The 13018-nt window shown below is 37.4% G+C and overlaps 1 protein-coding gene across 1 annotated transcript in view; it reads right to left on the bottom strand.

The window, feature by feature from the left end:
• The window catches only part of LOC140255662 (vitellogenin-1-like), a 44450-nt gene extending 44201 nt beyond the window's left edge, over window positions 1–249 (bottom strand). The window contains exon 1 of the mRNA XM_072343453.1: window positions 210–249. Coding sequence (XP_072199554.1) covers window positions 210–249 — 40 coding nt within the window. The remainder of the gene's footprint in view (window positions 1–209) is intronic.
• Between the last annotated feature and the right edge of the window lie 12769 nt (window positions 250–13018).

Raw genomic sequence — 13018 nt, 5'->3', positions numbered from 1 at the left:
CAAAGCAAAAATAATCCCAAATGTTAATGTATTTTAGTATTAAAGGCTATATATCATCTTGTACATATGGCATAAGTCTTTCTAATTAACTTCAGTTGTAATTCAATGTATACCCAAAAGTATCTTTTACTAAACAACTTTTATAAGCAAATTATACTGAGATTCTGAAACTATTTTATTAAGTTTATTAAAACAGATAAGTTACTTACCCACTAGGGTTAAAGCCAGGGCTAAAATTAAGCCCCTCATTGTGGGGATAAAGTAGAGTTGCACATGCCGAGTTCCCTTTTATAAAGGCATGTGCTATCACATGTCCCTTTTGGCATGCTGGTTTGACAAATAAATGCATTTTAGAATGGGTATTGATCAATCAAAAAACAAACATTTCTGAGGGCATGGATGCTGACAACTTCAATTCACCCTATGATTTCAACTTTCTATGTGAAATAGAAATTTTGTTTTTGAACTATCTTGCTTTTGACTTTTTTCCAGTTTCTCTACATGTAGCCATACAGGAAAACTATCATTAAAATATAAATAATAATAGTACTTTAAAATAACTCAATTATTTTAACTTTTCTCCAGTTGTATTTTTGCTGTTCTGATAATTTTGCCTTGCTAACAAGTCAAAATCACAGCTTTGAAGAAACTCTTTACTTTGTCACATTGTAACTCTGCTTTTAGAGAAGAATTTGTGATTGATTTTACATACTTAAGATTGAGGTAGTGCTAACCTCCTAGTCATGCAATGATAAAAAGTCTTTCCATGATTTCCTCCAGGGTTCTCTTTGCATGCATTTCTTCCTGCCCACAACTGGGAGGTGTGATCTCGACATTACTTTCTGACTACCGGCCAAAGATATTAATTTCTGTGTTTGTGAATATAACGCAATAAAACAGTGGTTACAGTTCGAGAAGGATCTCAGGGAGGTGGAAGCCTCACATTCCAATCCTTAGCAAAACTAATTCAGGAGCAACTCCACCCCCTAACCTCAGTTATACATATTTCTTTTCAATGTTTAACGTTACTTAGAATTTTGGTCAAACGGTAAATTAAATATCACATATAACCCACCTGGGTGCAAGGGGTTATTGAAGGGGCAGGAAGGATAGCTCAGGCACGTGTATCTGGTATTTCCTTGAGGCTGTGAAAGGCATAACATCCGTGCCAGTAATGCACATTGCCAAGCAACTGAACTCTATCCTCCAGGAGGAGAGTAAAGGCTTTCTCTGTTGTTGCTATTCATCAGGAAGGAGAAGGGTGAAATCTGAGCTCAGTCCTGAGGCTTCCACCATCAAGGCCTGAGAATACGCTTACCATCGGCCCCATCCAAGTCTCTTTACTGAATTGCTTCATTTACTTGTAGTGATGCCATCTGACTAAGGAATAATGCAGTTGATTATTGCAGTGCCAGCACACCTGAGCTGGGTCTGTGGTGGAAGGTGACAAGGCTGCACTGGGCCCCTGGTTGACCAGGCCCTTCTGGTGGGCACAGTGGGGAACAACCATTAGTGGAATGAGGGCTGCCTCAACTGGGGCCTTTGCTACCCACACCTCCAGAAATCCTGAGTTTCTGTGCAGTAGCTCTTTTTCATGGGGGGAGAGGTGTGCATCTATCTGGATGAGTAGTCACATCTTCCATGGAATGAATTTGTGCCTAATAAAATATTGAAAAATATATGATAGACATATAAACTGTTACAGGAGATTAATAATTGGTGCATTTGTTCTCTGTGGGCTTGAATGGTGAAAAATTAAATGCAGATGGCTTTTCCCCTATATTTTTCTTCAGGGTGCTAACTAACAGTCCTGATTCTCAGTGGGCGGGAAACAATGAGATGCACAATGCTTGCAGGCCCTGTGAAATCCACTAGCATACCTTGGCTAGCATAAATGCACCAACAAACCTAGTCAGAAATGCCTTATAACCAGCCACGCTGCTGGAAGGAAACACAGCACAGCACTGCAGTGCTATCAGTGGCAGCATGCTCTGCTTCCTGACTCACTGCCCTTCTCAGTGCTGTCCACTGCCTTGCTGCTTGGCCCCTGTGCAGCACTGGGCTTGCACATTACAGAGCAAAGAAATGATGTAAGAGAAGCTATTAATCTAAATGATTTTATTAACACCATATTGAAATAATGACTAAAGAACATGCATACATTTAATATGGAGCTATAACATTTTTCAATTTTAATAAAAAGCTTTTTAATTAAGATATAACATGAATAGATTTGTTCTAGCTGAATACTGAAAATACCACATTTCTTTTTTTAATGGAAACTACTGAAGAAGACTAAGCTTGCAATCAGCATGTAGACACCCGATTGCCAGACAGTTAGCTAAAATAGTATTGTGCAGGCTGCTGTGTTTATATCTGCAATGTCTTCTTCCTTTTGAATAGCCCCTTTCTACCTAGCCTTTAGTGCTTAGGGTTAGGATAAAATGGTCTCAAAATTGTTGTACCTGTTATTACTTTAAAGGGACAACCTAATAAATTCAGTAAGGGGAGAAGACACAGCTAGCACCATCTGAGGGTCACAGCAGTGGTCTCTAATCCTTTCTCCAAAGGAGACACAACCTTCTAGCTGGTGTTGAAAGAATAAAGAGGCCATCTATCACTTTAAGAAAAAGGATCAAAGGGGGAAAGGTGAGAGCCACACTTTTTAAAGGCTATATGTTTTCTTACACGTTCCACACATTGTGATAGTGAGAAATGAAATACAAGAAAAAAATTTAAAAAAAAAAACAAAATGCTATTAAACTGGCCCCCCTCTTGCAAATTCTGTGTGTCTAATTTAGCTGAAGAGGAAGAAACTTTTATATGTGTTGTGTTATATGTCATGTGCTTTATATAAAACATGTATTCTATTTTTTTAGCTAAAAACAATGAAGAAAATAAATCCTCAAAAAGTGATGGGAAATATTTTTTATTTTTTTTTTTAAAGGAAGAGTGTATACGACACTGAGCATTAGAGAGAGCATGATGTCTGTATAAGGGCTGCAATAAGATGAGGTAGGCTGCTTTGAATTTACAGGGCACTTGCACCAGAAATGAAACATGAATACAGCCTAATTAACCTGATTAGAGCTATTGCTTCTACACTGCAATTGTCTTTACATAACACATTCTGCTTGGATAACAGAGTCTTATTATCTGCTGTTGTACTGCTGCCGATAGCTCTGCTCTCTCCTTGTTCTGTATTCATGTAGCAGAATTATGGTGCAGTGATGCCATTTCCATCCTGCTAATATATAACCTACTGACAAAGCGGGGATTAGCAAAACAGCTCCCAAGCAACCATAGCAGGTTAAAATAGACATAATCAGTTGCTAAGCTAAGTGATTTTCACCTTTCCGTTTCTCTCATTTCGACATAGAAAGAAATCTTACTTAAAAATATGAAAAAAGAAAATTCCCACCTGTTTCAAATTTAACATTCATTCTTTGATTTTATTTTACTTTTTCATAATATTCCAGATTTGCTATTGTCACGTAGCCTCCAAGATAATGCTTGATATTCTCTCTGGAGACTCTGGACAGCGTCTAATGAATAAGAATGTATTCTGGGCTGGGCTAAATTGCCATATGCTGATTCTAGTACATTCACAAAGGGATTTTATTACACTATCTTGCTTTAAAAGGTGCTTTTTTGTTGTCTTGTTGTCATTTTTTTGTTTGTTTTTTTTAAGCAACAACAACAACAAAAACTTGCATGCCTTTTACTAGAAAGAAACAAACAGGCCTAATTCCCTGCTGTTATCCCAGTCTGATGCTGGCACACCACCAGTGGTGTGATAACTGTGGGAATCAGATATGATGTTTGCAAAATGAGAGGCAGAAATGCTGTTTGTATTTTGTCTAGCAATTGGGGTTTGAAAGATGCAGCTGATCTAGATCTATAAAATATCTGTAAATTATTTTTATATAATATTATTCATTAATATATGCTGTTAGACCCAAGCCATGCTTTTGTGCATTTCAATGAATTTGTCAGTGGGATTGTTCTTCATGTCTAGCTTGGATTTACCTGTCATTTGCACAACAAAGAATGAAAGTGAGAAAAAGAGGAAGCGTGGAATCAAACTATGGCATTCTCAACCTGAAAACAAACTGATTTGATACAACATAACTTAACTAAGATGTTCAAAAGGTTTTATTTTCATTCAAACACAGGAAACAAATTCTGAAGCATAACAGACCACTGTCATTGCTATCATTGGCTTATTAACTGCATACTGATAAAGTGGCTACAGGATTTTTTCCCTCCCTTTCTGTGTGTACCATTTCCTAAGTCATTCAGTAGGGTTAAATGTCAGACCAGTTGTCATCTGAGGTTTGAGTCACATCATATCTGAGGACTGCTGTTTGCTATGTAACTCTATTGCACTAGAAGATAACTTCAAGTTTATCTTAACCCTAATTTAGACTTCATGGTCATGCAGTGATTACCTTCTGTGGCACTGGTACAGATGAGAAATCAGGTAGCCCTGAAATTTAGCCTTATCATGCCTCCACCTCAGACATTTTGGGGTTGAAATGGTGACTGCATAAACTGAACAGTGGACAGCTCTGCACACTGCATTGAATGCTCTCCTATAGGCTGAGGAACTGATTGCAATTGTGTGCTTGTTTAGAGCTACCATAGCAAATACCTTTTTCAGAGGGAAAAAAATCTTTACTGGAATCTTTACTTCAATGTACTCTGTCTGTATAAAAGGTCACTACAAGGTAAGAGAGACCCAGACCATCCTGTGTGCCTTAGGATGGACTGCAGGAAGATGGAGCCTAACCTGACCTAGCAGTTGCTTGACAGCAACTCTTTTGCAGGAGGTTATGTGAACTATAGACAGATTGTCACTTCAGAAAAAGGCCTGTTTTCCTCTGTAATCTTCTATGAGGAACCTTTTCTGCTTTCTGAAGAATATGACCTGAGCCATTTGTGGGAGTCTTAGGAAGAAGAAAATGTCTTAGGAAGAGGAAAATTCTCAAGCCTTTCTGTTCCTTCAAACCAAGCCAAGTATATCAGGGCTGCAAAAATTCAGACTATAAGAAAGGAAGTGGGATTATTATTCTTAAGTGCTCAGTGGTACCATTACATACTGAATTCTGAAAATTGTTACTTATTTTGTGGTTCTATCCAAAATACACTTAATTATTTAGGAAAAAAGCAAAAGAGGAAACATTGAATCCTCCCCCCCCCCCCCCCCCCCCCAAAAGCCAATATTCTCAGGTTTAATTATGACTGTTTTTTGTTTTTTTTTAGACCTGCACATTAATGACATATTCTCAAACACTACAGAGCTGTTACAAGAACATGATGGATCTGGATCATCACTTTCTAGTGGTAAGAGTGTCAGGTAAGATTATGATGTCAGGAAGAAACTCAATATGAACTTAATCTCTGTACAGAACATATGAGTGATACCATAGGTTCACAGCACAGGGTCACTGTGACATTAGGTCATGGGTCAGATAAGATAAGCAGCATATTGTTCCCAAGGAAGGAGCAGATAATACTCTGCCAGTTCAAATAACAGGCACTGGCTTTGCTCTCACACTGAAAAAAAAAGCAACAAAAAATGCAGAGCAAAGTCATCTACCAGTATTTGATCAGTGACTGACTTCCAAAGATTAGAGAGTCTATCCTTACAAAGGGTCTCAATATACAAAAATAACAATATAGTTTCAAATTTAAGTTAATGAGAAAGTTAATTCAGTAATAAAATGAGCACCATATGTTTCATTACTTTGAAAGAAATGTTGCTATATTATTACTCCCTGTACAGCATATATTAATCATAATTCTGTTTTCTGTAGAAGGCTGCTACAGTTTAGAACACTAAATGGAACACTGATGTTCTAATCCCCTTATCAAGCAAGTATGGACCCTCAAAAGTCCTGCTGACACATTGCCTATAAACATCCCTATTGCTGAACAAACCAGCCTATTTCAAGAGGACCAACCAATACTTGGACACACCTTTGACAAGACTCTGAAGAATTCATTTTCTCATTCCAATATAAACAATGAAAACTGAACAAATCCCTATATCCAGGAGAGTTGGGTCCTGTCACTGATTTGGGTCTGCCATTTTTAGCTGTCTGATGTCTTATGCTCTTAAACAATTGCATTTTTACCATTCCTGCAGAAAATTTCTTACACATGACTGAGAACAAATTTAATTTCTTATAATAATGACCACCTTTTGCTGCAAGAGGCATTTAACATGGTCAGAATGATATAAATAATATTTTCCAGCAACGTATGTTGCTGAATATAGGCAACAGTTAAAGGCAGATTCTGTCTGGCTGGCTATGCTTCCCACTCCACAGTAAAGATTTTCACAGAGTTTATTTGAAGCTATATATGCTACACACTGACACAACTTCATTCTTAGAGCAATCCCTGTAACTTCAGTGTAAATGTTCAAGGAATAAAATTGCTCTCAACTGAAGTAGGGTTTAAAAAATCTGCACTATCACAGGTACATCTCAGGCTAAATTCTTTTAAGATTTTATGTCAGAAACCACTCAGTTTCTTACATGTTCAGTAAGTATTTATTTATGTATTTACAGTAATACCCCAAATCCCTTCCTTTTGATCATCTTACTACTTAAAGAAAACTTTTGGAAGATTATTACTTTTCTTGGTATATAATTTAATTCTCAAGAAATTCTTGCACTGATCACCGAACAATGTTGGTTTGAATGCTGACAATCTTTTAATTCTTCAGGGAAGGCCATAGAATAGAGTCATATTCCATGGATGTTTTCTGCAGTTTTGTTTTGTTAACTTTTCCTTATCCTCCAGCAATTTATTTGTGATTCATTCATTCACAGGCCAAATTTCTTCTGTGATAAACTTATGCAACTCAGTCACATTACAAGGAATTAACTCAGTTTACCACAACATATATTTTTGGGATTTTTGGACACTGTCACTAAAAACAAGGAGTGTAAGTACTAAAAGCAAACAGAAATTAACTGTCCTGTTAGTTTAAAGATTAAGACCTTTCCTACAACTAATAAAGTAACATTGATTCATGTTTTGGTGCATTTTCTGAAGTGAATTAGTGAACTCTAGCAATTGCGCACTTAAAAATACATATAGTGTATAACCTACACGGTGTAATAAATGCACAGATTTAAACCTACATTTTTATTTTATGTCCTAACTAAATATCTTGTACCACTTTTGCTCTTTTTCAGGCCACTACTGACAACTACTCTCCAACGCAGTTGTCTGTGGCTGCCACCTCACATATAATTAAAACAGAACTGACCATTAACACAGACTGCATATACAAAGCTCAGATCCCCTTTTCAGTGAGACAATCACTCATAAACATCAAATATATTTAAATATCTGCCTATGTTTAGGTTCTAGAGAAAGCTCTTGGGATTTCTGTAGTAGCAGCATGCTCAAGTCATTGTTCTAATGGATTATAGTAGTGCTGTTGTTGAACTTGGAGTCTGAAGAAGCTATCATTTTAGGTAGAAGTGTTGGTACTAAATAATTCAGAGTCTTTCTGGAAGGTAGCAGCCCTGTAACCTTTCAGCTCTCTTCACCAACCAATCTACAAAGGAATGTTGCCAGGAGAAGCTATGGAAGAGTGTGGGAACAGTTTGTCTTCCAGGCATAAAAGTAACTGCTGGTAACAACAAAGGGAAATTAAAATATGAGACATACAGCTGTAAAAGAAAATATGCTCAACATGAAAGCACATCAGCAGCTCCATCTGTAAATTTCCACTTACCCAACACATTGGGAAACATATAGGAAAAGATAAAAGGGAGTGACAGCAGTGCATGTACCACGACTTAGGCAATGTCTGAAGAGAGAGAAACAAATGCTCGGTTTTAATGAACCATGGAAAAGAAACTGATCTCAGAGTACAGTTGAAAAGCCAGGCCGGTCACCTGGGAAACAAGAAAAAAGGGAAAACAAGCAAATAGGCTATCAGCTCAAGCCTCACAAAGCATTCACAAAATAAAACTACCATAAACTTGCAAGTTGGTGGTTAATAGGCTCTGAAATTATAAAACTGTCTGCAGTACATTTGGAAACACAGGTACATACATGGGCCTATCGGAACACTGAAGAAGGTAATTACTGAAATACTGGGATCAAAGTATATAAAGAGAGTGTTAAAGGTATTTCTAGAGACACTTCTCTGCCTTCAAGCAGTAGTTCAGATATGGGCTTGTAACAGCGTGTTTTTTCATCCTGAAGGTACAGCAAATGAGAGTTTGTTGCCAATAAATCAGTAAATTGACTCTTCTTCATAAGAAGGGTGAGCCCTGAGGACAGATTTTCAAAATGGACCTGGATTAAGCCCATGGACCTCTAGTTGAGAGAAATAAGGTTCTGAAGGTTGCCACCAATAAGAGATTGGGGCAGAAGGAGTAGAAGAGTCACTGAGGTGCCTGCAATGGCATGCTGGCAGAAGGGGAGGGAAGTACTTTGATAATTGCATGAAAGGGCAGAATCAGGGATGTAGGCAGGTTTTTCCAAGAATATTTCTCTACACTGAGAGATAATGTAGATGTAGATTTCTCTACATCACTGAAGAATAGGAAACTCAACAGAGGCTGACAACTTCAAATTTATCTGGGAGGGGGGAAGACATTGTGGCTTTCCCAGAGAGGGAGTTGTTCAATTTCTTGCCCTAGCACTTTGCATTAATTGTCATTCATTTTGCTCTGGAGACTTTTAAGATCTTTGACCCAAGACAGGTGTTTTTATCCCACTAATTATGCTTAATTGGAAACCTACTATTTTTACAGAGACTCTTTGGTTTCTTCAGTAGGCAATTTGAAAAAAAAAATATGGGGAGAAAAGGTATTTCAGCTTAAACATGTGTGATATTTTGTCTGTTTTATTACCTCAGTGTACTATATACAGAAAATTCTACCTTTCCATTCTCAAGCCCATTTAAAATTCTTCAGATGAGAAGGCTGGAAAAGGTTTCTACTCCTGTCTCTTATCTGAAGCCAGGAGCAAGCGTAAAATGCAGAGAAAACAGGAACCAAGAATAAACTTTTTTTCCTTTGATCCCTTCCAGGATCCTTCAGAACAACATAAGACAGCTTCAGGTGTTTTCTTTCTCTTAATCTTGCACTTCTGGAAGACCCCTGAATTTCACATATCCTGCTTTTCTCAGTTGGCTTTTCTTTCTTATCTGGAAAAGTTATTCTTTCTCACCATTTTCAGCCTCTCTCTTGCTTTGTGGCACTACAGACATAGTAAGTGTTTCCCAAACTCAAAGCTGAATAAGGAACCCAGTATAACAATAGCCCTCAGATGGGTCCTCGATCTCTCCAGCAGCATATGCTGAAGTTCTCTAAACCTCTCAGTAATTTACATTGCTTCACAGGGACTTGGACTGTACTAACTATGAAGAAGACTGAATATAACCATAGAGTACTCCTTATCTCAGGAGAGTGGAAAGGGAGCTCCATCTAAGCTATCCTTCAGGTGCTGCTGTCTCCTCTTATGGTTTATGACAATGCCATTATCACAAACTTACACTTTGCCCTTGTAAGTTCCCTGCTTTATGCACTTACACAAAGGTGGGCATGGTACCCTTTTCACAAATGTCTCACAGAGCTGTTCTTGTGTCTATGGCAGGTGTTGCTTACCATACTAAATAAAGAAAGAAATAAATAAAAATTAGCAGACATATTTGTATAAAATATTCCCTGTCTCTGTCTGTATGCTATACCAATTACCATATATGTTAGCTGCTCTATAGCAAAATGTAAATGCTGGTCCCTGGAAATACGCTGTGTTTTTCCTCAGGAAATCTTAAAAAGGAAAAAAAAAATAAATCTATTTTCACCTCAGCAGTACAAAAAAAGGAATCAAGAGAGGAGAAATAGCAAATACAGAAGACAAAGTCCAAGCACCTGATTCTCTTGCAGCAGCTTTTCTGGCAGTAATTCATGCATTGTGATGGTTGAAAGGATATCCAAGCAGAGAAGGAAGGGGAGAGGAACAGATGCTGACATCTGTGCTTGAAGTGCCCCTTTTACTATAAACGTTGCTGTTTGGTTCTGACAAAGAAACAACACAAGGTATGTCTGCTTGGAGGATATTAACAGGGAAGATATCTCCACATTTCTGTTTTGTTCTCTATTTCATTAAATAAAAACTCTCCAGCAGCTGCTAATCTTAACCTTATTAACAGTCTGTGACAACTGCATTCTGTCCATCTTTGCTTACCCCAGATGCTTATCATAAAGGAAGACACAGTTCATAGTTTTTTCTTCCCCATTTTTTTTTTCCTTTCCCCTTATGAAAGCCTGCAGTACGTAATGAACGATTGCTTCCAGTAGCACACTGCAAAGTGTCTATGTGACGATTATGTGAGAGGTTCACAGTCTTTCACATTCCATAGTATAGAAGTGAGCCTTTGGGGCACCTCAAAAAGTTTTAAAACACTTGATTTCATTCAGAGAAGAATCAAAGTGTTTCAGTAGAAGAAATTGTCTTTACACACATAAAAAATGAAGGTTTCTAAAGAGATCTTTTAGTTAGATGACAGAAAAGCTGCATTTTGTAATACCGCAGGGGTTCTTTTAATAAGTCACTGAAAAGTTCCATTTGACAAGTTAAACCTTGAATTTTTTTTCATACTTATTATAGCCAAGGAGGTGCTAACCTAATACAATGGACAAAGGAGTGTTATCACAATACAATAGACCAGACAGAGTTAGTGCAATACTGGGCAATAAGGGATCTCACTATAATGAGTGAGAGAAGCAGTGTCTGCAACATAAGAAGCAAGTTTCAGAAAAGGGAAAAGATGTGTTTGGTTTGCTACTGGTCATTCTATATCTGCAATTGTAAACCTATGCAATGACCTCAACATGCTTAAGAGTCTTCTTTAAAAAGTGGAATGATCATTTCAAAGGATCACAGGCCAAAAGAGACCATTACAGTTCCTAAACTAGAGGCTTTAGTAACACAGGCTATAGATTATTGCACATTAGTTAAATAACCAGATATTTTGGAGCTGCATCAGCAGTCTCAGGCTAGGTATTAGTTTGGACTTGTGCTTGTCCTTAATTAGGACCAAATCTGAAATACCTTTTGTTTTTTTTTGTTTTTTTTTTTTTAATTTACATTTTTGGTCTACATTTCCATGGTCTTTTCTATATTCATGGCCCTGAAGTCACACTCCTCCATCTATGCTCTCTTCCCAGCTCATGCTCAAATTTCAAGGAGCATTACAGGATAGCCCTATTGAAAATATGAAAGGTGTTTTGATAGAAGAATGTTCCCATCCACCACATTATTCTGAAAGCACAACATGGGAAAAGAATGCTCAAAAGAAGTTCATACAATGTGCTATATGTAAATCTGTGCAGTTATTCAGCAATCTAAACTCTGAATTTATGTGACCTACTTTTCAGGTTGTTTAGCACCTAATAGTATTTCTGCTGCCAATCAAATGGCAACTGCAAATATAATATATGCCCTTGATCAGGAAAGAACTGTTCTATGGATAACTTGAATAATACTAGGAGACGGTGTATGAGAAAATGAGATAGCTAAGAATTTGACTTTGCAGTATAGCTGTATGAATACTTGGCTGGGGAAAACATGCTTGTTCACTTGATAAGTGACCAGAATGAAGCATGAGGAGTAGATCTGTGACATTGAGCACAATTATAACACACAAAGATACAATCTGGATCACCTAGATAAGTAATATTAAAGTCCAGCATCTGAAAGTCCAAGGAGCACCTTTCCTCATAACTGTAAAGCTCTAATACAAAGTTTCATACAAAACAGTGACATGCTTGAAAATGCCTGTGAGCAGTCATAATATGTGATACATTAATATTTCTGATGTAGATATGAAAGCAACACATTGGAGTTATTTGATGCAGTATAGTTTAAGGACAAGTGCACTTACTTCTGGATTTGAATTTTTAAACATTTTTAATAGGAAGAAGAAAAATACATGATATTGAGCATTCTTATCTAGCTTGGAAAATACGCTTAGTGGTGTAGGAACTAGAACTCAAACATGACAAAACACAGCAAAGTTACAAACATCACTAGAAAGAAACAACCTTTTTGGCTTCAGCAAGACTCAATTTATAGGTACTAAGAAAAAGAGACTGTGAAATATTTCTGAGTTCCAAATCCTAAATAGCCTGCAGGAGTTAGAAAATTTGGTTTTGTAGTTGTGGCAATAGATATGCCTGAGAAGAACTGGTTTCAATTTATGGTTCCATGTTGGTCTTGGAGTAAATCACTCTTAATACAAAATGTGGGTAGTGTGTCATGCCTATTGGACTATAAAAATGTAAGGCAGGGAAAAATCTCTCACTAGGTGAAGGCTCAGCATCTACCTCAAAGGAGCATCTATCTAGACTGAGAGGCTGAAGTATTCCTGTATACAAAATATCAGTCAATAATAAAAATAAATACTTCTGTCTCTTCCCAACCTGCTCTGGTTATTAAAACTTAACTCAGATGTGAGGCTGGGTACACAGTTTTCTTTTGCATATGGCAACGTTGCAAGGTTGCGAGCAGACAGCTATTGTTTGCTGAAGAAGGCTGGAAAATAAGAAAACAAACCAAAGATGTAAGAGAAATCAAGAAGAAGGAAGAACTGGTGGAACCAGACAGGATGGTGAAAGTATTTTAGTGGGCTTCTGGTAAAGAACATCTGCTCCTGAAGACCACTTTTGGAACAAGGGAAGTGGTGGCTGGAACAGTGGTGTTGAAATAGAAGACAGGGTGCAGGCAAATGGGAGGCAGAGGCTCAAGTTAATCACACATGCTGTATGAAAGGCATTTCCTTGTCCACATTAGCAAGTCAGGAACAAAGGCTTTTCAGGGTTGTGGGGTTTTTTTTTTTGTTTTTTTTTTTTTGCTTAGAATCAGTAAGGAGTGCTTAGCAATTTCCATTTAAAAACCTGGAGTGAATTAGAATAGGATGTTCTCAGGAGAATAGAAAATGCTGTTTTCAGCTCAGAGGTAAACAAAATATGGGGGT

This window comes from Excalfactoria chinensis, chromosome 8, assembly GCF_039878825.1.
Source record: "Excalfactoria chinensis isolate bCotChi1 chromosome 8, bCotChi1.hap2, whole genome shotgun sequence".
Classification (NCBI taxonomy): domain Eukaryota; kingdom Metazoa; phylum Chordata; class Aves; order Galliformes; family Phasianidae; genus Excalfactoria; species Excalfactoria chinensis.
The sequence above is the reverse complement of the archived record's forward strand: the minus strand, read 5'-3'. Positions and strand labels throughout refer to the sequence as shown.